Consider the following 25,367-nt stretch of genomic DNA (forward strand, 5'->3'; position numbering starts at 1 on the left):
ACCATAACCTAATCACGTTGACACAAAAAATTAACCATTACAGTTCACTCCTTGTCAACCTGGCATCCAAACACAATTCATTAAACTAAACTGAGTCTCAGATAAAGACACTAACAAAGTCATACCTACATGTAACATGATGTAACTCCCCTGCATACAACTGAAAATGCACTAACCTTTTCTCCAAAAGAGGATACAAAAAGTCCTTGGATGATGTTCATACCTCTCTTTGATGTCCTGTAACTTAAATACTATGGTGTAAAGTTAACAATACTTAAATACCGTGAATGTAATGCCAGTACATCTATGTTAAATGGTAAAGGGGGTTAGAGTGGGAAGAAAATGTTTATGTATGTATATATGTATGTGTGTATGTGATGTATGTGCAAACATTCATAACAATTACATGGATACCTTTATTTAGGAATTAGTCTTGTAAGAGTCAAAGCTACATTTCTGACTCTGAAGAGCAGAATGCTTCATACTCCCTATGGGGATTCTCAAGTGTTAGGTGTTGCTTACCAACTGTCTAGCATTTATAACTCTGCAGCTTTCTTCACAGTTCATCTTGTGGATGATAAGAACTTTATTTCATTGTGACAAATGCTACTGAGAAGGTGACTAACTGCTAATGCTGGGAATGGCTTGTAGTAGGAAATGGAAAAGTTCTCATAAAGAAAGAAAATAGTGGGAACTGAAAAGTTTTAGTAAAGCAAAAAAATAGAAATTTTAAATAAATGTAAGGAGCTGGTGAATTTGGCAGTGGCTAGAATCTGTGGTTATTATGAGACTACTCTATACTCATTCTATAAATATTTGCTAAGCATCTACTATATGCCAGAGGTCAGTTATGGAGTGATAAAATAGACAGTCTTTGGCTTTCAAGCTTATAGTATCTGAGGGGAACCCAGGCAATAAACAATAGCCCAGTAAAATATCTGATAGTGAAAAAGGCTGGGCACTAGATGAAGATGGAGTGATATGATAGAGATGGCATGGTTGTTTTAGATTTGGAGGTCATGAAAAGCCTTTGTTTAGAACTTAGCATTTTATCTGAATGACAAGGAACAACCAGCCTTGTGATGAGCAAGGAGAGGAAGAAAAATAAATGCCTTAAGTATTTACTAAGATTGCTTTTCAATGACACACAAAGAATTTGGCTTCATCATATTATTAATCATCTCATACATTTCCTCATGTAAAGATTATCCTACCTTTGTGTAACTCTTCTAAGTAAACATCATTAATAACTTGCTCACAGTTTATATTGTTTTCCTTTGAATTAAAGTTAAAATAATTATATTTGCCTTTCGCTTATGATCTCAGGGTGGTGTTATTACGTCTGACATGATTGAAATGATATTTTCTAATAGCCCAGAGCAACAACTTTCAGCAACACAGAAATTCAGAAAGCTGCTTTCAAAAGGTGAGTTCTGAATGAGAAGTTGATTTTTAAATTTATTTACAAAATATTACTTTCCCATAATCTATTTTTCATACCACAGACAACTTGCTTTGGAGTATGTCTATCAAGAGAATAAAGGGACACATACAGACATATGTATAATTGTTGAACCATGGCTGTCTTTTGAATTTCCTTTGATGTAGGCAATCTTACCAGGATCAGAAAGCAGCATTCTCATTTCTGAGCTATCTTAAGAAAGACCTTAAAGTGATAACAGTGGTAATATTTCATGTTAATTCAAATTGAGAAACTCCACTCTTTTTTAAGAAAATCTTTAAAAATATCACTTGAAAGAGCAATGATTGTTGATTGTAATGTTAGTGGTTTATCACTGAAATTTTACTGAATTCAGCTTTGTTTGGTGGGTAGGGTAACTTCCTTTTTTTATATAGTTAGGGTAGGAATATGATGCTTCTTATCCTGGGCAAGTAAAAAGAACTCTGAAACTCTGGACCATATTTAAACACTGATAGTAAATACTTAAAACAGCTAACCCTCACCCCCTATCCCCAGTAATAAGTTATGGTTGTTTGGAGTCATTAGTGATAAATTAATAGATCCCTTGAGGTTAAGTGGAATAAAAACCTACCACCATACAAAAAATTGTTTTTTTGCATGACAACTTACTAAATATTTGAAGGCCATTATCATGTATACCATTCCCACCCCTCTAAAATGTCATCCCTTTTCAGCATGCTGAGCCTAATGGGTTTCTCACCTGATGTGGCTTTTTAAGCCCTTTCACCACTACTTTGCTGCATGTGTTCTAGTTTGCCAGCCATCCCTCTTAAAAATGTGGTAACTACAGTACAATACTCCAGATGTGTTCTTACTACAAGAGATTGCCTTCCTGTCCTGAGACTGTGCATCCCAATTATGTGCTCCAAGATAGCGTCATTTAGTTTGGTAGTCATGGCATATAGTGATGGTACATAGTATTTGCAGCAGTCTAAACTCCCTAGCACTTTCCTTCATCAACTGTTTTTAGGTTTTGTCTGTGAAGTCTTGTGGATTTTTTAAAATTGCTTTCTTAAAAATTCAATTGCTGAAGTTTGCTTTATCTTCAGTTTGCTTATGTTGTTTTATTACGAACTTTGGCTTATTTTTCTTTCTTTATGTTGTTTCTATAATCTAGCATATTAACTAATTCATTTTTATTGTAATCACTGAATTTATTTGTTGTGTTTATGTGAATAGTTGATAGTAAGATATTCTATTGTTATAAATGAAAATGAGATTAATTGGCAAGTCATCCTTTGTGAATTCTTGGTTGCTCACTCTTGTCACTAAACTGTAAAAATAAATCCTGCAAGCACATTCAGAATTTCCTAATCCGTTTTTTTTTTTTTAAGACAATTTATGTTTCAAAACTGACAGACTTAACAACCCATACACAGAGAAAGGGCTAGAAGGGAGTATACCAAAATAGTAACTGGTTGCCTTTGGATGTTTCCCCCCCACTTTCTAAGTTTTCTGAAATAATATAGGCAGTAGTTTTAATTTTTAAGAATTCCAGCCTTCATGTTAAGGTTTATCTTCCTGTGAAACCTTTTCAAGCTACCTTAGTCTCAAAGTGACCAAACAGAATTTTATATATTTTTTTTCTTTTTTAGATTTCCAACAGTGAAAGATGCTAAAATGGAGGGAGGGATATTATGAAGTAAGTTTGAACTATAAAGTCCTTGCATTGAAATCAAAGGATTGTTTTTCTTCTTTCCTTTTATTTTATGGGGAGACAGAACCCAATCCTCCTATTGATGAAGTCATCAGCACACCAGGAGTAGTGGCCAGGTTTGTGGAGTTCCTCAAACGAAAAGAGAATTGTACACTGCAGGTGCGTATCATTTTCATTTCTTGACTTAAATCTTAATTCCCTTTGCAAATTTACATTTTATATACAGATTTGTCACTAAATTTAATCTGTACAGTAATTTTTGATAATCATGTTCCTGACAAGCACATTGTAAGCTGCTTTGATAGTCTTGTTACCATCCAGATCCTTGGTTTTCACTCTAGAATTCTCACCATTTTTAGTAATAAAGTTTACTTTATGGTGACTATGGGTAATACTTACCTAATGGAGAATTGTTTGTAGTAGAGGAACCATTATAGATTGGATCTAATTATGTGCTATGTGTGAAATTTAGTTCTGAAGGATTTTTAGATTATTTGTTGGCTTTCTCAGGGCTGTGTAATATGAACTAGATCAGACTCACTAATCCCCAAACCTGGTCCTAACTAGTCCTCCCCTCTGCCTCATGAGCTGACAAGGAGATAACCTTGTAGGAAATCTCTGTGCCTTTTGCTATGTTAACTTAGTCTATTAATACTGTATTATCTAGGGATTCCAGGATGGAATTCTGGCATGGATAATTTTCACAGTAAAAAGAACCAGTCGTCAACTGATTTATCCTGAGAGTTATCTAGAAATTTTAAAATGCTATTTTTTTTTCCAAATAAAGTTGAATTTTTAGGACATTGATAATCTTTCAGTAGCTAGAGTTGTAACCAGCTGAATAAATTTCTCTATTATTCTTGAACAAGTATCTCTGATACCTAAATTGTCACTTGTAGGATCTATTCTGAAGAGCTCAGACCCTTTAGAGAGAGACTGCAACTATAAAGATTGGTTAGGTGCCAAGCAGATCACAAAATGGGGTTATTTCCCCAAGTAAATATTTGCCAATAGCAAGTTAATCTTAAAGATAACTATCACCCACTTGTTTGCTTTTGTCTTACTCTAAGGCTATAGGGACTGGACATTTTTGTAAATGACAGCAACCCCTGTCCCCAGGTTCTTTACTGTACAGAGCATTATAGGTAATTTAGGAGACTAGATACTTTGTCTTCATATTTTCTCTCCTTTCCTCTCATCCCATCTTTCTCCTTCTTTTACTCTCTTTGTTCCTGTGATGAGTTCCTTCCAGAGGAAAAACAAGAAATCCAGAAAAGGTAGAGTACTTCAATGTCCCATCACTTTTTCTTCTCCAGTTTGACATTTACTAATCCCCAAGTTCATTTGAATTAAGATTCTGTTTTGCTAGCTGCCTCCTGGATTGTAATTCTGGTCCCCATCTAAGGCCAGGATCATCAGACACCTGAAAAGACAATCAAGTTCACCTAGAGAGCAAGGCAAAGAGAGACTTTTCTCAGAAAAAAAGAAATCCAGACAATCAGCACTGCCGAGGACACAGCCTGAACTCCTAAGCAACCTGCCAAGAAAACCAGAGGGACCAAATGGAGAGCTTTACTGCAGTTTATCATTTGAAAAGCTTTGTAGGAAGAGGGAGGTAGGGAGAGTTATCATTTTGTTCTTGTGAAAATACCTTTCTATCCTGAGTAGTTCAGAGATAGTGGATTTGCTCCTGTAATCTAATTCTAATTTAATAGGTGTGTGCAGAGGTCCAGTTCCTTATTAAAGAAAGATGGTATAACCTTGTAGGCCTAAAATGAAGAAAGCTAGAGAAATGGGTCTACTCATCGCCACATTCTCCAGGACACTCCCTAGAGTCCAGGATGTTCTCTCAGACAGTGCCCTCTCCTGGCTAACATATGTAAATTCTACGTCATTTTTGATTCTGTAATCCTGGAACTTGTATCTCAACACATCTGAAGATGAAAGCCTTCAGAACTCTGTAGTTTACATACATCTAAATTCCCAGATTCCACCCTTATGTATATTAATAATTAAGCCAAAAGATTGAGAAATGATTCCTCTGGAAGTGCCTACTTCATGATTTTCACCTTAGCTGTCTAAGACTCGGAAATAACCAGTCTGTTTATTACCTAAAGGTCAGCATCCCCAGCTTTTCTTCTGTGTACATTTAAGTACAATATGATGTTCTTTCTCCAGTGTGACTAATAGGTAACCTTGACTACCAAAAGCAGGAGGAGCAGGTAGATTGAGGGAGACTGTAGAGCCAGGAAGCTTCATGCTCAAATAATGAGATGTACTCTGGGAAGCTTGGAGAGTATTCCTTTCTCCTCTTCTTGGAGAGCACTAAGATGTAAGTTGTCCCTGATAACTCGTACCCACTTACTAGAAATTTGAAGAGGGTAACTTTATAGTGGTGCTTTTGCCATTTTTCTTCCAGAGAGTAATACTATAGTTAAACTCACTTATACATCCTGTGGAGAGACTTAATCCCATCATTCCATAGATAAAGAACTGTGAATCCTAATGAAGGGTCTCTTCATTTCCTTTCTGGCTTTTCTTATCCACAAATCAGTGAGGTACCTCAGACCAGAAAGAGAAACATGTCTGCTTTGGGCAGTGCAGCTCAGCTATTCACTTGCCCTCAAATGAGGTGAACATGGGTGCAATATAGGATTTGGAAGCAAATAGTGCTATGCCACTTTAGCTAGGAGCATTCTCAAGCTTGGTGACACATAAGCCTCAGAAATGCTTGAGCCCTTGACATGAGATTGGTATGCTTGACAGAAAATTCCCTGCGCTCACTGTTTGTTTTTTTGAGTCCAGACCCAGCATCATTGTACTGTCTTTTACAGTGCTGAGATGGTGTGTTCCCAAACCTTCTTACAGAGGTTTATAAAAATAGCCAGAAATAAGTAAATTGCCTCATTAGACAGCTGTTCTTAAAGTTGTGAATTTGAATTAAATTGTTTTAGTTTCCCCATTCCTGCCTTTCTTGTCCCCTCTAAAAGCTTGAAGTGTGATAAACTGCAGTAAGCCCTCATCCTCCTCCATCTTTTCCCATTCTCATTGATTCCTGCACCTTTCTTGAAAGGTTGCTCAGGTGACTCAGGCACTGTTCCCTGCAGAGTCTGATATCTGGGTTTATTTTTCTGATGTGAGCCTTTTTTTTCACTTGCTCTCCAGGTGAGCCTGGCATTTGCTAGGAACCAGAGTGGACCCGGCAAAGTGGCCAGCAACAGAGTCCTGATCCAAATGGAGAAAGGGAACCAGGCGTACCTCAACCTGGAGTGGGAAACTTGATAGGAGGTCAGAAGTACTTCAGCTTTGGATTCTCATTTTCCTTATTTAAGGAACTGAGCACCAGAAGGTAGAGACTGAGAAAGGGAAGAGAGAAAACATCAAATTTTCAGTGTTCCCTTCAGATTTCAGTTGTAGCCTTATTTAGTGAGTTTGTGGAAAGTGAAAAATAATAGTGGAATTACAATGTATAAGCAAGCGTGGATGCATGACAGGTTGTTTCCTTGCATAATGCCATACTTGAAACACTAAGAACACAGGAATTTAAAAGAACAAAGAGGAAGTAAAGGTCGTTATTTTGGCTGTCATTTACTGCTCCAGGTGATACCATTTCTTAAGATTTTTTTCATCTCTTTATGTTACTGATTTTTTTCTTGAATTGCGTGGTTGCTTAAATTACTTTTTCTGGCCATATCTATCATAACTTCATGTGGTTGTTTTTGCTGTCAACTCAGGGCTCCCTCATTTCATGACCCTCTTTCATGTTAAATTCTAACTGGGGCCCAAGGCCAAAACATTAGAAAACAAAACAAAACAAAACACCCACAAAAAAACCCACTGCAATACCCAGTGAAAGAGAAGTTAAATAGTTCAAAGTACAACCATTTTTATTTAAACATACATATTAAACACATTTGACAGCTGCTGCTTCCAACAGGTGCCTATACTCTCCCATCCTTTTCACTCTCCCATCCCCCTCCTTCTCTCTCACTCATACATAACAACATATCTCACACATACACACGTGGGTATAGAAAATTGCATAGATGTATCTTGAGTTTTTACAAGGTAAACATCAAAGTAATTACCGTGTGTGTGTGTGTGTGTGTGTTTTAATGCCTTATTTATTCATGAATGTGATTGACTTTTCACTGGCTGTGTAGTTATAGTTATTCATTTATTTCTGTCCCCAGTAATGGCAACTACTTTCGGATTTCTGTTCTTACCAAGAGACCTTGCATCTTCTTTGCTTTCAGAGGTTATCATTGTGTACTCTTACTGATAAACATAACTCTGGTGCATTCTTTTGCTGAAATGTCGTAATTTCCAACTTTCTTCCATCCATGTTCAGCTTATTATTTATTTACTCTCCATTTTTGTAATCATTGTCAGTATTTTGTTTTGTTTCTCCATTTTGATTCACTTCAGCAGCATATGGAGTTCCCTCTCATTTCTTTGTGAGACCTCTCCAGACAAGTAGTTTGGACTTTGGCAGCAATAAGTATTCTAATTTCTTCTCCTTGATGACTCTTTATTCAGGTTACATGAGCATTTCTTTTAAATCAGAATCTCACTGCAATCCATTTTCTCCTTCATGTAGATTGGTGTTTGTGCAGATCTTATTTTTTATAGATTATTTTCCTTGTGATTTTCATTTCTCTGACTTGCTCTCTTTATTCTCTGACAACTTTTGAGTGAACTTTGATCCTGCTTTCTCATATGAATGTTTGCCTTTGTACTCACCCCCAGTGAGATTGATGATCTAGTTTTTCCTTGTGACAGCTGCCTTTCAGTTGACCCAAAGGCTTAGAAGAGTCACAGCTTCATCTTTTGATGACTTGTATTGATCTCTCATTCAAGAAGCATACCACTGAATTTTTTTTCTGCATATGTGCTTCATTAAAGGATAAGTAGAAGACAGAATGAGAGAAGGAAAACAAAACTAAAATTTAATTAAGAACTCAGCTAAATAGAATTTTCAGTGTTGATTCTCAGATTTTTCCTTATTAGGCTAAAGAGTCATGTTACTGTAGATATGGGTAGAATAAGTAAGGTGCTCTATTTTTCTTGGCCGTAATTTCTTTCATACCTTCTGTTTACCAGTTTATTGGCCTTTAAATCTTACCTCTGTGTCTTGGTTTGGGGCCTTCTCATTTATTAGAAGCTCTTATGCTTGAAAGTTGCCTTTTCTATTAATTGTATGCTTGTTAATTTCTTTTGGCCTACTTAACACTTAAAATATCTTTTGCCTTTTACTTTTGCTTGTACTTTATACATTTACAGTAATGTCCTCTCCCTTCACTTTATCCATCCTATAGGCATTATTTCATTTTGCTTTTATTAGATAGTATACATGGTTTAAGGCCAAAAGATACACAAGTCTTTCAGGGAGCAGTGTCTTTTCTTCCCATCCTTGTTTCCCATTCACCCTGACTGTTCCATGTAGGTAACAACACAATATTTAGAGTTTCTTGTGACTTTTTACAGAGATATTCTGTGCAATCAGTAAACTAATGCATATATTTCTTCTTAACTCTTCTAGACAATATAGTATGATGCCATATTAATGTAAACCATTTTGCTTTCTCTCTCTTTTTTCCATTCATATCTTGGGAGATCATTCCATATCAGCATATGAAGCACTCCCTCATTATTTTTTGGTTTTATGTCATCTGTACCTTGAACTGAAATTTTAGACAACTCTGAATATTCCTCTAGGCTGATGTAGAATTCTCCATTTAAAATTAATGTATAATTCACCTGATAGATATATGCAAATAATGATTTTAGATTATTTTCTTCATGTACAGAAAACCTTATTGTTAGAAGCAAACAAGCTATTAAATTCTAATAAGATAATGAAATTATTTTTATCTTTATAGTTTGAATCAGCTTGGGTACTGACAAATATTGCTTCAGGAAATTCTCTTCAGACCCGAATTGTGATTCAGGCAGGAGCTGTGCCTATCTTCATAGAGTTGCTCAGCTCAGAGTTTGAAGATGTTCAAGAACAGGTAAAAAATGAAACAGATAAGAGAGGCTCAGGAAAAAAATATCATTTTTCCCCTTGGTCTTATATTCAGAGCTTCAGTTTCACTACTTGGCCATATGATAATCCATGGTTTATCATAGGAAGTGGCTTAGAAATCTAAACTTAACCAAAGTAGAAAATTTAATAGTGAATCTAGGCGTAATTTTTCCTAGAAACCTAAATGCATTTTTCCCCTTCCAATCCTGAAATTCTTTTAGCCCTATAGGGGTACTTTTTAGACTACATAAGCAGTTACCAGCTTTTTCTTATAGGCATCTCTAGTGTGATTGAGGTAGCAGGTATTTGCCAATTTCATACAGAAAAATACCTAGAAAATATGAATTTTTTATTGTAGTGAACTTTATCAAATCAGTATGATGTTCTTCTACAGCTCTCTTGAGGTATAATTGACCTGCAATAAACTGTGTATATCAAATTATACAATTTGATAAATTTGGGCATACATATATACCTATGAAACCACCATCACAATCAAGATAATATATCTATCACCCACAAATGTTTAATAAATTTCTCTGCATTTTGCTTGCTCTTAAATTCTTTGTTCACTGTTTTCTTTTGTAAGCAAGCTTAAAATCCATTTTTAATCAGCTGAGTTAAGCCACTTGAAACTCGGCTTTGTACCAAGGCTATATGGAATGTTACCCAGGATTGGAGTCCCCTAAGGTTAAGAATATGTGTAAGAATGGTTTCTCTCTTTAAAAAGCTTACTGCCATAAGTGTTCACCTATACATTTAATGTTATTTATCTGCTTTTCCCAGTCCCACTATTTCATTTGATTCCCTCTAGAGTGAACTTAGGAGTGTTAATAGTTAATATCCATGGTTAACTACTGTATAATTTTATAAAGAGCTATTGTGATATGCTGGCATCTTTCTTGAAAGAGCTATGAGTTAAAATTATACAGTCTGTCACTAATGAACAATTCTTTCACAGGCAGTCTGGGCTCTTGGCAACATTGCTGGAGATAGTACCATGTGCAGGGACTATGTCTTAGACTGCAATATTCTTCCCCCTCTTTTGCAGTAAGTCTCTTAATTTTTTTTATTTCTATGTTTATTTTGAGTAATAAAAACACAGGCAGTTCTGCAGAGAAAAGTGCATTTTTGGAAATTGTTCAGATTTCCTAGTGTTATTTTCATTACAGATATTTTCTCACTAACTTTTTCAGTTATTTACTTCAGGCATCTTTTCTTATTCCAGGGCCAAAATTCTGAATAGTTGTGTTAGAATTAATGCAACTTTATTTTACTGGAGAAAAGCTATTTAAAGATACCTGTTTATTAATAGCAATTTCCTATCAAAAAACCTACCAGTATTGTAGGATTAGCATTTATCTTACGCCATTAGAGCATTAATGTCCATTATATAGCTTACCATTGTATCTTCATGCTTCTAGGTTATTTTCAAAGCAAAACCGCCTGACCATGACCCGGAATGCAGTATGGGCTTTGTCTAATCTATGTAGAGGGAAAAGTCCACCTCCAGAATTTGCAAAGGTAAGGTACTATTTCCACTCCTCTGACACCAAATGTTATTCCCACTCCTCCAACACCAAATACAATGGTGTATTTTTTTCCTACATACATATATATATAACAATATATATATAACAGTAATGATAATATACACAGCAGTAGTAGTAATATAACTCCATTCAGGCTCCTGGACCCGATTCCAATGTGTGTAAGTATGTGGGAGGGCATCTTCCCATGTGCAACTCCAAGCAATTCTCAAACACCAGCAGAGTGTCCAAAAACTCAACTCAATTCTGATGCTATCCGCCCAGACACAGCACCAGATTCCCCAAGTTAAGGGCTCCGTCCTACAAGACTGCCCTCCACCCCCTACTCCAGACGTGGGTCTCAAGCCCTTACTTGTGCTTCTTACCTACTGATTACAGATAGGAGGTTCCAATGACCTCCCCCTTAGGTTGGATTAATTTGCAAGAGTGGCTCACAGAACTCAGGAAAACACTTATACATGTTTACCAGTTTAATAGAAGATATACATTAACAGCCAGATGAAGAGGGGCATAGCACAAATTCCCAAATAAAGGAGCTTCTGTCATCATGGAGCTTGGGGCCTGGCTTGGTGGTGGAGGCATAGTTCTGGTTCCCCAAGCATAGAAGATCTCTCCCCAACTGAGAAGCAGGGTCCAACTGAGCAGAGCTGAGAGTGATAAGCTCCTCTCAGGGGCTTTTGTGAGGGCTTCAATGCATAGTCATGATTGACTTAATTATTGGCAATTGGCTAATTGAACCTCCAGCTCCTGCCCTTGGGTGGGGGTCCAAAAGTATCTCATAAACATGACAAAACACCCATTTCAGCCTTTAAGACTGCAGTGTTTTCAGAAACTGGATGAAGACCAAATATAAGGGGGAAATATGTGTTTGGTCATCTGAATGACTAAATGTGTATTTCTTATGACTCATTATATTGTATAAGGATTATGTTTGTGGGAAATTGGCGGAAAAAGTACAATTAAGAGAGCGTATTATTAATATTAATGTGAATAGAAAGATAATTTTGGATAGAATTTAAAATGTTAGAATTTATCTATTTCTAGAGAAAGAGGGCTTTTTCTTGTTTTTGTGTTCATTTGGGATAAATTTTCAATGCCTTATATTAAAAGCTTTGAATTAGTCTTACAACCCAGCATTTTTTTGTTCAAAAAAAGTATCTAAAATACAGAATTTCCTAGTTTTAGCACTTGTGAAATTTATTAATTTATTTGGTCCACAGAGTGTGTTTTGACAAAGCAATCTCACTCTGAGAATTGGCATACGTTAAACTTGGCCCTTGAAATTATTTTCCTTGGACTCTTGACTACCTCATTATGCCACTGACAGCATAACCAAAGATGGAAATGCCACACTGGCCACTTGCTACTCTTTCTCCAGAAGTATTAATCACCAGGTGTGTGCCTGGTTGCTTTCTGGAGTTTCTCCCCTCACTTCTGGCTTTTATTCTTTTGAATTTCATAATCATGTCATCTTCCCTTTACAGGTTTCCCCTTGTCTCAATGTCCTGTCCTGGTTGCTGTTTGTCAGTGACACCGATGTACTGGCTGATGCCTGCTGGGCTCTCTCATATTTATCAGATGGACCCAATGATAAAATTCAAGCAGTCATTGATGCAGGAGTATGTAGGAGACTTGTGGAGCTGCTGATGTAAGATAGCTTTAAGGAAGTTTGTTCTTTTATCTCTATGTTAGTTTTCTAGTAGCTGGTATTTTATATTAATTAAAATGTTGTACTGATTTATTGTGCTTTGGGCTGCTGTCTTTTGTTATTTGTTTATATTGATATCAAGTCTATTTGTTGATATTGAGGCCTGTAAAGAACCATTCACTCTTCTGCTCTTAGCAGTCCTTCAGCAGAAACATTTGGAAAACTGATCTGTGTAATCCAGCTCATGCTTAATGACCCGAGACCAGCCACTGGATAGCAAAAGGCATATTGCCACTGAAGATAGTTATTCCTTATATTACTGACAATTTAGAGCTTAATCTAGACTGGTATCAGACTTTGAATTTTATTTTGCTATACCTCTTTGTGATGCCTTTGATTTATGGAGTGGAATTTATTTATTTATGGCATAAATAATATGAGACTGTATTAATCAAAATTTTAGGTGATACTATAGAAGAAAAAATGAGAATGATAACATAAAGGTGAAATGGTAGTTAGAAACCATATGAAATTTCATTGAAGTAAGTGCAAAGTAGATGCAAGGAGACATTGCCCCAAAGGTGACATGTGGGATAGATTGGATAAATATAATGTACATAATACAAAATTCTGGGATTATAGCTGGCCACAGTGTGCGTACAGATCAGCAGCATAATGCTATTGTGAATCATAGTGTGATACTGCAAGAGTTGAAGTAAAGCATTTGAAATCTGGGAAGTAATCTTTTGTATTCTTTAGTATATTTTAGTCATTTCTCTTTAGTCATCAGATCTTAAAATAAATGTGAAGGAACTCTTTTGAGAAGAGTGAAAATAGGATTTTTAAGGCAAGTTAAAGGATATTAACTTATTTAGCCTGAAATCAAGTCTTATCTTCAAATATGTAACAGGTTTTGTTGGAGGGTTTTTTTTTGACCAGTAAGTTAGTTAGCTGAAGTTTAACAGAAAAAGTTCACTATTTGCAGTGTGAAGCCTGGCTCTCATTTTCAAGTAGTTCAACTGTTGACATATTTTCAACTATGTGAAAATGATACAATTTATAAAACTTTGAACGGCTGTACAAATGTTAACTATTCCTCTCCATTATCTCAGCAACCACAGAGACCCAACTAATGAGAAGTGAAAACTATATTAAAGAATGAGAGGGAAAACTTGGAATCTAGGTGATGGAATACCTGAAGAAGATTATTAGGAATGATATGTATTTTTTATTTAAAAAATACTAAATAAAGGAAAAAACAGCTCTTACAGGAGACATCAAACTTTACATCACCATGATAGGTTCCCTTAATAACCACCATAGGTACCTTTCTGCTCTAAAATCCTATCACACTGTTTGGTTTGGATTTCAGTCCTATGGAAAGAGACTAAGGATAGAACTGTTAGATTTAACATTTCTTTTTATGGTTGCAGGCATAATGATTATAAAGTGGTTTCTCCTGCTTTGCGGGCTGTGGGAAATATTGTCACAGGGGATGATATTCAGACACAGGTATGAGTAAGTGCTAATAACTTTTTTTCCTTCAAAAATAGTACATTGAGCCCCAGGATTATGTTTCTCTTATTGCATTTAAATCTGTATTACTGGGGAGAACTGACAGTTTGTTTCACTAAAATTTGTTTAAATTTGGCTTAAACAACTACTTTTAATATCTTTACTGTCTCTGTCTTGACTTGTTGCTTGTAGCAGTTGTGGGTCACTCCGTGATGTAACTTACTTTTTGGTTAGTCATGTTTATTTCCCACTACTACTACTTGAACTGGTTCTTGTAAGCGCGGGAAGCCTCCAGTAGCATCCTTTCTCTTCATCTCATCTTCTCTGACAGCTTCCTTCTTTTTGTACATAGTGTTTCCTATGTGAAGAGGATTTTTCCTCTCTACTTCTTAATGTCGTTCCAATCTATGACATTCAACTTCTGTATCAAGATACATCATTCACAGAGAATTATTCTAGCCATTTTTCTTCTTGATCTCTCAGATGCATTGGTATCATCTTTAAAATGATCTTCCTAGGCTTCTGTAGGATGTGAAGTATTTTGGGTTTCCTGTCTCACCGACCATTTATTTCTCCTTTCCCTGTTCTTTCTGGGATTACTCTCTGAGGGGGATACTCATTCACTGATCTTATTTCATCCATCACCCTTGTGCACCCTGATTGAGAATTGAGAATTAGGTTTTAGCCTTAGCTCTTTCTTAACCAGCTCTGACTTTCAGCGAGACAGTTGATGTCTTCACTTTCTAATCTCTAAAATTAGGGAGATTGGATTTGTTCCCTCAGGTGTCTTCCAACTTTCCTTTAAATTTATTCTATGTATAGGTGAGCTCATTATTTTCCCTGGTATACTAAACCTCTGCTTATTTATATTCCTCATTTCAGTGAGTATCACCAACAGTTTTCCAAGCCAAAAACCTGGACATTAGCTTGATTCTTCCCTCTCCTCTACCTCTTGCATCAGTCACCAAATACCACCTCTACTCAGCCGTTGCAGTGCTGAGTTCAGACATTTCATGTATCATTGCCATATCACCAGAAGGATGCTTGTGAAATTTGGTCATCTAATTCTCTTAAAATATTTTTATAGGCCACCTATTGTCCTTTGAGGGTATTTAAGATCCTGTAAAATCTGGCACCTTTATAATAGGAATGCTGTGCAACAGAATGAAGAAGCTTTAAACACTGATATGGAAAAATCTCCAGGTTATGTTATTTAAAAAGAAAAACAAGGGGCAGAACAGTATATAGAATATATTGGGACTTGTATAAAAGAGGGGCAGGCAGAGAGGAGAAGAAAACGATAGGTATGTTTGTGTTTGTGTTAAATTTCTGTGGAAGGATACACAGGAAACATAACTGCCTATCTCTGTGGAGAACTGGGTGGCTGGGGTATAGGAATGGAAAGGAGCCTTTTAAGCTAATATAGTTCTTTTATATTTTCTGAATTTTTAAACCCTATCTGTGTAATTGCCACTTAAATCATCTTCCCATCCCATGCTACACTCTGTGCTTTTGCTGTGTTTATTCCTGGAGTTAGCTATGGCCACACTCAGCTCACAGCTTTGGCACATGCTTGCTTCCCTCTGAATGGAACATAGACCTCCATCCCCCATCCCTGCTAGAACCACTTCCTTATATGAATCCACACTTTGCCCCCAATATCTTCTCATTCTTCAGGGCTTGCTATTAACATTTCTCTGAGAAGGCTTATTTGCTCCCAGACTCTTAAGTTAGGTGCTCTTCTTCTGTTTCATCCATGTTAGTGAGTATCACACTGTATCTTGACTATTCATTTAGTAGATTGTAAACTTAAAGAGGGGGAATTGTTTAATCTTGTTCATTTTTGTGCTTCTGTAATCTTACAGTTGTTAGCAGAGTGTATAGGGAGTCAAACTATTTATCAAATGAAAACTTCTGCATCTCTACATCTAGTTCCAACCTCTCTCAAGTTCCTGTCCCTTGTCTCCAGTAGCCTGTTAGATGTTTCGGCTTGCATGTCCCACAGTTTTATCTTCTTCCTCCACAAAGCATGTCCCAAGTCTTCAAATTTCCTATTTCAATTAATGGTATAACTGTTCACCCACACTTGAAACTTTACTGTCATATTTGGTGTTTCCATCTTTCACACTTTGAGTAGCAGGTCATCAGGTCTTGTTGAGTCTTAGTGTTTCTAGATCCATGTCTGATTACCTTAGTTGTGGTCCCTGTTTTCTCACACACAAAGGTTGCTGATTTATCTTCCTTCTCTCCCAACACTTACCCTCTGTTTATTCTAATATAGCTTAATTTTTCCTAAAACAAACTTGTTTATATTACTTTGCTTTTAGAAACAGCTTCTTTAATGTCTATGAGACAAAAAACCTTGAAAGACTTGAAGGAATTTGTTACTTTAATATTTATTCTCATTTTTATATCTAGGCTACTGCTAATTTTGGGGGAACAGAACCCTTCCTTTAATAGCCTCACTGGTGTATTTTTTGCTTATTTTGGTACTTTGTGGTAGCCTGTCTTAGCAGTTTTTCATTTCCAGTCTTTCTGTCTGCTGTCCTCTTGCTTCTTTGCTTGTGAAATCCTATTTATTTCTAGGTGTTTCCCCACTCCCATGAAGTCATTTCCTTCCTGGTTGTTTCTTCCCAAGTATGATCTTCAACTTCTGACATGTTTATTCTAAACCACATCTTTGGCATTTAAAAAATTACTTTGACATATTCTGTACTATTAGAAAGATTGTACCTGTTCAGCCACGGCTTAGTTTTAGTTTATTTTCAGCTGTATTAGTAGGCAACATGTGGCTTCATTTCCTTTTGCATCTCTTTCATTACTTGTGAGGTAATTTTCTTATTACAATTGTAGTTTCTCTTAGCAACTTATATATTGTGGAGAGCAACCCTCTTATCTATTGCAGATATCATTTCACATTGTAGTGTGCATTTTGATTTTTGTATAATTTTTTGACAGGGCAAATTTTCTATTTGGTGATATTTTTATATTCCCCCTATAATTTCTTCCATTGTTTTTATATTTGGAAAGTCCTTCACTGTCCCCCAAACCAGCTATTTACTGATATTTTTCTTCTGTTTTGTGGTTTCCTTTCTATGTTTATTCTTTAAATGAGCTGCACATTTACTTTGGTAACTGGGATTAAGAATTGATTTTGAAAAATGTTTTTCAACTACTTAACCATTTATTCTAGCACTAGCTCTTAAATAAGACTCCCAGTCATTGGAGGAAGAGCAGATTAACTTTTTTATATATTTAGTTCTTTGGAAATATGTGCATTTGTTTCTGAACTAAATTATCTATTCTCTTGTTTGGGGATTGATTCTTGAGCTTGCCACATATTATTTTAATCATTATATGTCTTGTTTATCTTTGTATACTATAAAGCACCTGGTATACTTGATTAAGTATGAATTGGTTCATTAACTACCAGGTAGAGAATTATCAGATGATCTAATAATCTGAGACCACTTTTGAATTTTCTGGGTGCTTGGTATGTTTACCCACCCAAAAGACATTTTAATGTGCTATAGGGATAGGAATGTGAATGACTAATATATTATTGTGTCTTATTAAGTACAGTTGTTTTAGCAGTTGTGAATATGTATAATGAAACTTTCTGATAATCTTAGAAACTAGTTCTTATTAGCAGTGAATAGTTTTCTACATATATAAAGTTGTTTCTAAAATGTCAAGGAGAGCCATTAATTCTTTGCCTGTATTTTCCCTAAAATAAAGTCTTTGAGTTAAAGATTACTTTTATTTGGGTCAGTAAAATAAATAAAATTTTCAACCTTTTTCTTTTAGGTAATTTTGAATTGCTCAGCTCTGCAGAGTTTATTGCATTTACTGAGTAGCCCAAAAGAATCTATCAAAAAGGAAGCATGTTGGACAATATCTAATATCACAGCTGGAAATAGGGCACAGATCCAGGTAATCTCATAGCACCTGTCTTTTTTCTATATTTTTATTGATAATTAAGGTTTCTTTTCAATCAGCCTTTAAAATTATGTATGTATTTTTTCATACTGCCTTGGACACCACTAACTTCCACTGTTGTTGTTTTGCTTAGTCTACTTTTCGATGCTAACTTATAGAAGTTGAGTCTTTTGAATCTTACACTTAGGCCTTTTTAGTTTTTCCCTTTGCCTTTAATATTTGATTATCTGCCAAGACCCAAGAAAATAATGTCTAGTATTTTCAAAACATTTTGATGGACTTTATGCTGAACAGATTGGCTTTACTCTTTCCAAGTAAAATATTTATATTCTAGTGAACCCCATATATTGGATTGTTTTAATTTTTCATGAGCCCTTGGGGACCCATTTTTCTCTAAATGATTATCCGCCCTTTACTTTTGTCCTTGTATTAGTGGGAGAGTAACCCAAGTATAAGACAAACAGTGAGCCAAATGGTTCAACATAGGCCATGAGAAAGACTGGAACAGCTGGTTAGAAAAGATACAACACAGACTTATGGGACTTTGAGCTGAGTGGAATCATAGAGGTCAACTCATCCAACATTCTCATTTAAGGATGAAACTGAGGCTCAGAGAAATAAAGTGATTTGCTCAATGGCACCTCAAGTAATGACAGGGCCAAGATGAAGTGTCTTTCCAGTAAACCTCGCTGACTTCCTTCACTGATGGAATAGAGTTCTTGACCAGGGAAGCACGGTTAGTCATACCTAGGATGCTGTCGGACCGAGGGACCGAGGATGATAGCATAGCAGTTTACAGCATGCATATGAGGCGAGTTCAGCTGTGGTGATTGTCACCACGTGGTTCTTAGAACTTCACAGTTTGTTGATACAGTAAATTATACGAACCCACTTTGTTTTTGCATTAAGGAGAAACAGGATGATAGTAATTTGAGGAAGATTGCTTTAGTGTTAGTATATAAGAGGGTTTGAGTAGAAGTACTCTGTCCAGCTGAATACTATTCTGGTAATCTGTGTGGGAGGTGGTTGGAATAGGATGGCAGCAGTGTTAAAGGAAAGGAAAAGATGGACTCAGGATATTTTAAATTGAGAATGTAAAGGAGACTTGGTGACTAAGTTTGAAGAAATAAGTAAATACTAAAAGAGCTGTTGTAGAACTAGAGAAGTTTGGAAGGAAACCTGATAAGGAGGGCAGATGATATATTTGAGGTGATTAGCAGATCTGTAAGTAAGCTGTTGGCCACCTCAGCTAGGGCAAGCCCATGAGAAATGAGGACTGGAGAGTTACAGCACATGTCAGAGTGGGTGCCAGAAGAGAAATGAGCATAGCAGAGGAACAGAAGGTTGACTTTAACTATTTGCTGTTGTGATAGAACAAGAGAGGACAATAAAAAAAGAATTCAGGGAGAAAACTGTATTTTAAGATTGCAGACTCCAGGGAGGGTGTTATCAGAGATATCAGGGCTATACCAAGTATAGCCAAAAGGTTAAGGATAATGCAGATTTAACTTCTTACAGTTATTTTTAAATGGGGGAGGGTACCATTAGTGAAGCCAGCTTAGAAGTGATAATATCATGAACATTTTTACAAATCTTGTAACTTCCCTTTCCATTTAATTTTTTTTTGACTTCAGACTGTGATAGATGCCAACATTTTTCCAGCCCTCATTAGTATATTACAAACCGCGGAGTTTCGGATAAGGAAAGAAGCAGCTTGGGCCATCACAAATGCAATTTCTGGAGGGTCAGCTGAACAGATCAAGTAAGTATTAATCAGGTAGGGTCTTATAAATAAAAGGAAAAATTAATGTGTCTGCTAGTTAAGAATGCTCAATTCTAGCCGCTTGAAGATTGTACTCATAGTTAGACTCAAATGTGCATTTAACTTCTTATACTGCTCCCACTCTCTCTTGCTGAAAATAATTCTAGGATATAATAAATAAGGCATAGTTGAGGTTTGTGGCCATAGAACTGTTTATAGGGGTGGCTTTAGCCTACTCTGGAGCTACTTGGTCAGAAACTTCTTGGGTAGTCTAGAAGGGTACTTCTAGAATTCTTAGAGCTAATAACTTTAATTGCTAACCCTTGTTATTTTTAGTTTAGATGTCTTACTAGTATAACTAGACCAGACTTGAAAGGTATATTCTTAGAATAAACTGCCAAATTCAGTAGAGGCAGGTGTTTCCTAAAGTACTGCTTTTCAGTAATTGGAGAGTTCTGTTACAGGTTGAGATTTATTAAATAGCCCCTTGGGAAGCAGCTTATAATCCTAAAGGCTAGAGAAGGCATAAATGGGGATAGGAATCAGTCAAAATTATGGATATCCAGTATTTCAGATGGGAAAAAAAAAGAGTAATAATAAAAAGAAAAATGGAACCTAGACTTAGCTGGCCTTTATGGGAATTCAGATGAGAGGAAGATAGTTTTGAATGAGTGTTAAAGCATTAACCCCTTAATGTAATTTTTGGGAAATAACTGCTACTTCTCATGTTGTTGCTTTGTGGGTTAAATGTAGGCATTCAACCAATGCTAATTTTTAGTGTTCTGTTGGGAATTTAGAAATGAAAATTCAAAGTGGTCCTTATATTTTAGAAATTGATCAGGTACAGAGATATGGAGTATGTACCAGAAATAATACAATTTGAATAGATTAACAAATGCAATAGTTATTTCAGTAAAGTTCATCGTAGGTTATTCACAGAAGACTTCAGGGGGTCTTCAGAAGCCTACTTGTATGAGATTAATTCTTTTTCAACCACGAAGAATTTGTTTCTGGGGAACTATGATTCTAAGCATGCCACCACCAGATGGCAGCAACATGAAGTAATGTAGAAGTTATTAAAAGAGTTGATAGTCAAGTTTTCTGTTCAAATTCAGATTTATAATTTATTGTCTCTACATTTTACACCAGATATATTTTCTTAATTAAAGTGGTTAAACTGTACACACACTTTTTAAAAAACATTTCTAAAATACTGTGATATCTTCTCATCAGAAAGTATTCAGGGATATTTTTTTCTGTTAAGAGTAGAATGGCTCTCTCCTTTCTTAAAATTCGGTATAGCTATTTGTAATAATTATCAACCCTCATAACAGTTTCTTCTTAACCAGATGAGGAGTTTTCTTGAGAAACTAATACAAAAATATTATATGCCACATTAAGAAAATAAATTGACTTTATCACTGATAAAAGTTTTGTGGCTTCTGCTTATTTTTTTGAGACAAGATTTAGATGCAAGAACTACTTAGGAAAACTTAGGAAATATTCATTATTTAGATTAAATAAAAATCAAATGCTAATACATACAGTAGTTTTTAAGAAAGGGATAAAGAAATGTTTGAAATTAGAGAAAGTTTATGAAAGAGATGAAACGCCATGTGGGTAGAGATTTGGCTATTTTGAAGTAGGGAGGGCAGCACAAGGAGAAGAGTGAAGGGATGTATATCATAAATATATTTTTGGAAGAGACAAATCAATCTTGGTATAGTTTATTCTTTAGCAACGATGAGGAATTAAGTAATTGGTAGACGTTTCGAAAACTGGGATGAAAGCCTTAGTCTGGATTTTGGGAAGACTTGGAGCATCTTTAAACTTTGGAATAATATGAAGTAGTTTCTAGAGAGAAGAGGGCAATTAAGATGCCGTTGGAGTGGTTAAGTATACAGTGACAGCCAGGATTAAGATATTAACTGTAGCATGAGTTATGGGAAAGGAATCTGTAGCACTTGGTGACAGGCTATAGTTAACAAAGGAAAGGAAAGGGAAGAGCCAAAGATGACTTAGGGAAATGGTGTTGCTCTTTATAAAAATTAGGATATACAGGAAGCAAAATCCTATATGAAGGAGATGATTTTAGACACAGTGAATTTGTTGCCCACCTAAAGAAATCTGACTTTATCAATTCAGTTTCTCAAAACCCACTTTCTTCCATTCTAGAGTCTAGATTTCTTCCCCATAAGTTTCTCCTTCCCAAAAGAACTCCTAAATTATAGCTCTCTCAGGTTTGAAATAGTAACATAATTTTGAGAAATATAACTCACTTTTCCAGATAATGTGTTTTTCTGGACTAAATTTTCCTTATCCAGAATATTTTAATAGCTACCTTTTTGGCCACAAAAGACAGCTAGCATTGGTGACCAAGTGATCACTTTATCCTGATGGCTCAAAGTATACCACCTATAGGAACCACTCCCAGATTTTCATCAGAAAATTTTGATTGTTTTCCAGTCCTCTTTTCCTCTTTTCAAGTCTTCAAATTTCTGAGGAAATATTCCTTTATGTAGTGCTTTTCTCAGAATATTACAGCTTATCCGACCTACACAATCAAGGTCTCCTGGTCACCTGTTTTGCAACTGTTATTTTTGGTGCAAACTGTTAATTTTTGGAGAAACTTGCATCAGTAGTGAAGTACAACCCTGGTGGTCTTTACTCTCCAGAGATGAGTGGTTGCATCAGAAAATACCACCTTAAATTCCTGATTTTGTAAAGTGTTTAAGAAATAGTATCAGCTAACTGATTGATGCCATAATTGATGTAAAAGCAGAGCTTTTAAGTATATAACATTCTTGAAAGGAAAGCTGCCATTTGCTCTGTTTGCCTATTTCTAGTAAACTGTGTTAAAATAATTTAAATAGCTAGCACTGGGAACCCCAGAACTCATTAAATGCATTGTGCCAGAGTACAAAGTACTGATATAATATTTTGCATATAAAATCTCGTATCTTCAAAAACCTGGATTCACTTATTACCTCATTTTTGGTAGAGTTTTTTATAAGAAATTTTTGATCAGTAACCTTACAGTTTATATTTAAATTATTCATTTAACTAATTATATACACGTTCTAGAAACTCTCAAGCCACCTTAAAACTTGTTTTTATTCCTCAAACTATGTAGTATTGTAAAACTAAGTGAGCTTTTTAAAGGCAATGTAAGGATTAGAGGTCATTGAGCCAAGATCTCAAGTGAGGAGAAGACATCACATCAAAAGCAGACCAGGAACAAGTTTGAAGACAATCTGGAGATTCTGAACAAGTCTCTGAAATACCAACTGGTGTCAATAGATATGTCCATACAGGACAATGATGTGTAAGCCATGTGTTTAATTAACAAATTAAAATTCTGCTGCAGTTGAGTGACAGACTTGTTAATTTTTGGTTCCCAAACTTTTGAATTTGAGGAATGCAAATTTTTCCATTGAGGAAATGGAGACAGAGTCATCCAGCTTATATGTAGCATGGCTGGGATAAAATAGTGGTGCTATCTCTGGATACTTCCTATTTTTCTTTATACTTTTCTATGTTTTCCAAATTTGGAAATTCATTTCTTAGTAATAAAGCTAAATATGATAGAAACTACTTAAAAAAACTAGAGCTTTTAGGTTTACAGAAAAATTGAAATGGTAGTACAGAGTTCCTGTATACTTCCTCCTCTAACAGCATAGTTTACTCTGTTATTAACATCTGTCATTAGTGGGGTTACATTTGTTACACTTAATGAACCAGTACTATACATTATTAACAAAGTTTACAGTTTATATTAAGGATCACTGTGTGTTGTGCAGCTCTGTAGATTTTGATGAATGCATGATAATGTTTTCAGTCATTGTAATATCATACAAAATAGTTCCACTGCCCTAAAAAATCCTTCTCCTATACCTATTCATCACTACTTCCTTTCCCTGCCTCTCAAAACCCTGGCAACTATTGTTTTATTGTCTTTATAAGAGTTTTGTCTTTTCCAGAATGTCACATACAGTATGAAGTCTTTCAGATGGTCTTCTTTCACTTAGCAATATGCATTTAGGGTTCCTTCATGTCTTTTCATAGCTTGATAGATCATTTCTTTTTATGGCTGAATAATATTCCATTGTCTGGATATGATAGTTGAAGAACATCTTGGTTACTTTCAGTTTTCAGGAGTTTTGTATAAAGCTGCTCTAATATTCTTGTACAGGTTTTTGTGTGGATACAGTTTCCATCTCACTTGGGTAACTGTCTAGGACTTTGGTTGCTGGGTTATATGGAAAGCTTTATAAAGAACTGTCAAGCTCTTATCATATTTTGCATTCCCACCAGCAAAATATGAAAGTTCCTGTTGTTCCACATCCATGTCAGCATTTGGTATTGTCAGTGTTTTGGATTTTAGCCATTTTAACAGGTATATAGTGGCATTGTTTTAATTTGCAGTTCCCTCATGACTTAAGATGTGATGTCAAACATCTTTTCATATACATATTTGCCATAATATGTATGTTCATATCTTTTGCCCATTTTTAAATTGAGTTGCTTATTTTAGTAGTTTGAGTTTTAATAGTTCTTTGTATAAAATAGAATTGGCCTGTTGGGCCTATGCTGGCTTTATAGTACCAAAGAGTCCTGTTCCAGAGATGTTGTTACCTAAAGAAACAAAGATGAGATTAGGGAAAAGTATACTATTTCAATGAGTTGCTCCTATTCAAAGCAAGGGAGTATTTCAGTTTCTTGGAATCCAGTAATTGTGGGGGGAAATAAGAATAGAAATGGTGCCAGAGAACTGGTTTTGTTTAATTTTTTGTAGTTTGCTTTGTGATAAAGTGTAGCTCATATGGTTAAATGGGTGCATATTTTTATCTACAGTGAGTTTGAGGATGACCTTACCACCAATTTCCTATAAATTATGAAATTAAAAGTTTTGACTAAATTGTTCTTTGTATTAATAGGTACCTCGTAGAACTGGGTTGTATCAAGCCACTCTGTGATCTCCTCACAGTCATGGACTCTAAGATTGTACAGGTTACCCTAAATGGCTTGGAAAATATCCTGAGGCTTGGAGAACAAGAAGCCAAAAGGAATGGCACTGGCATTAACCCTTACTGTGCTTTGATTGAAGAAGCTTATGGTAAGATCAAGTGTTAATAAGATGTCCTGAAATTATTTTTTTCTTTTTCTCCTTGGTGTTCTGATCTTTCTACATCTGTCACTGACAGCAAACTTGTACGAAAATGTGTTCTCTTATGAATAATAATGCTTAGTATGCAGAACTGGAAATGAATATGCATTACAGGTGTGAAGAGAACAAGTACCCTTCAGTTTAGCTATTTTTACACTTGGCTCCAAGATTCTTCCCAGTTCCTTGACTGTTGGCCCTTGTGGATACTTTTGTATTCTTACTAGTCCGTCTGAGCCTCAGGAAGTCCACATTTCTGTAGGTGATGCATGACTGCTATTCTCTTGTAAGAGTCAGAGTTCTGATTTTCAGTTGCATCCCCAAGTCCCTTGTTCCTAAAGTGTTCCTGGCTCTAAAGGTTTCTAAGAATTTAAGCTTCAAGAGTCACTATCTACGTTTTGGTTTCCTCATTCTTCCAGTCTCAATCTTAACTGTACTCTTAATCATATATTGTGTGTTTTAATATTTTAAGTTCCTTAAGTGATTTTAATGTGTAGGCAGGGTTGAAAATCATTGTTCTAGGGTTTGTTTATTGCTGAGATTGGAATTAGGCATCATAGGGTACATTCATCTTCAGATTTATCAGATAAATGCAGATTGTTTTCCAGAATGATTTTAACA

The 25,367-nt window shown here is 35.6% G+C and overlaps 1 protein-coding gene across 3 annotated transcripts in view; it reads left to right on the forward strand.

Moving 5' to 3' along the window:
• KPNA1 (karyopherin subunit alpha 1) overlaps positions 1–25,367 on the forward strand; it is a 72,598-nt gene that overhangs the window by 43,902 nt on the left and 3,329 nt on the right. For all 3 annotated transcript variants that reach the window (XM_017676876.3, XM_017676862.3, XM_017676869.3), the window contains 10 exons: positions 1,327–1,426; positions 3,205–3,299; positions 9,023–9,154; positions 10,130–10,218; positions 10,593–10,692; positions 12,203–12,366; positions 13,800–13,878; positions 17,689–17,814; positions 19,455–19,582; positions 24,520–24,698. In XM_017676876.3, coding sequence (XP_017532365.1) covers positions 1,327–1,426; positions 3,205–3,299; positions 9,023–9,154; positions 10,130–10,218; positions 10,593–10,692; positions 12,203–12,366; positions 13,800–13,878; positions 17,689–17,814; positions 19,455–19,582; positions 24,520–24,698 — 1,192 coding nt within the window. The remainder of the gene's footprint in view (positions 1–1,326; positions 1,427–3,204; positions 3,300–9,022; positions 9,155–10,129; positions 10,219–10,592; positions 10,693–12,202; positions 12,367–13,799; positions 13,879–17,688; positions 17,815–19,454; positions 19,583–24,519; positions 24,699–25,367) is intronic.

This window comes from Manis javanica, chromosome 3, assembly GCF_040802235.1.
Source record: "Manis javanica isolate MJ-LG chromosome 3, MJ_LKY, whole genome shotgun sequence".
NCBI classification, from domain to species: domain Eukaryota; kingdom Metazoa; phylum Chordata; class Mammalia; order Pholidota; family Manidae; genus Manis; species Manis javanica.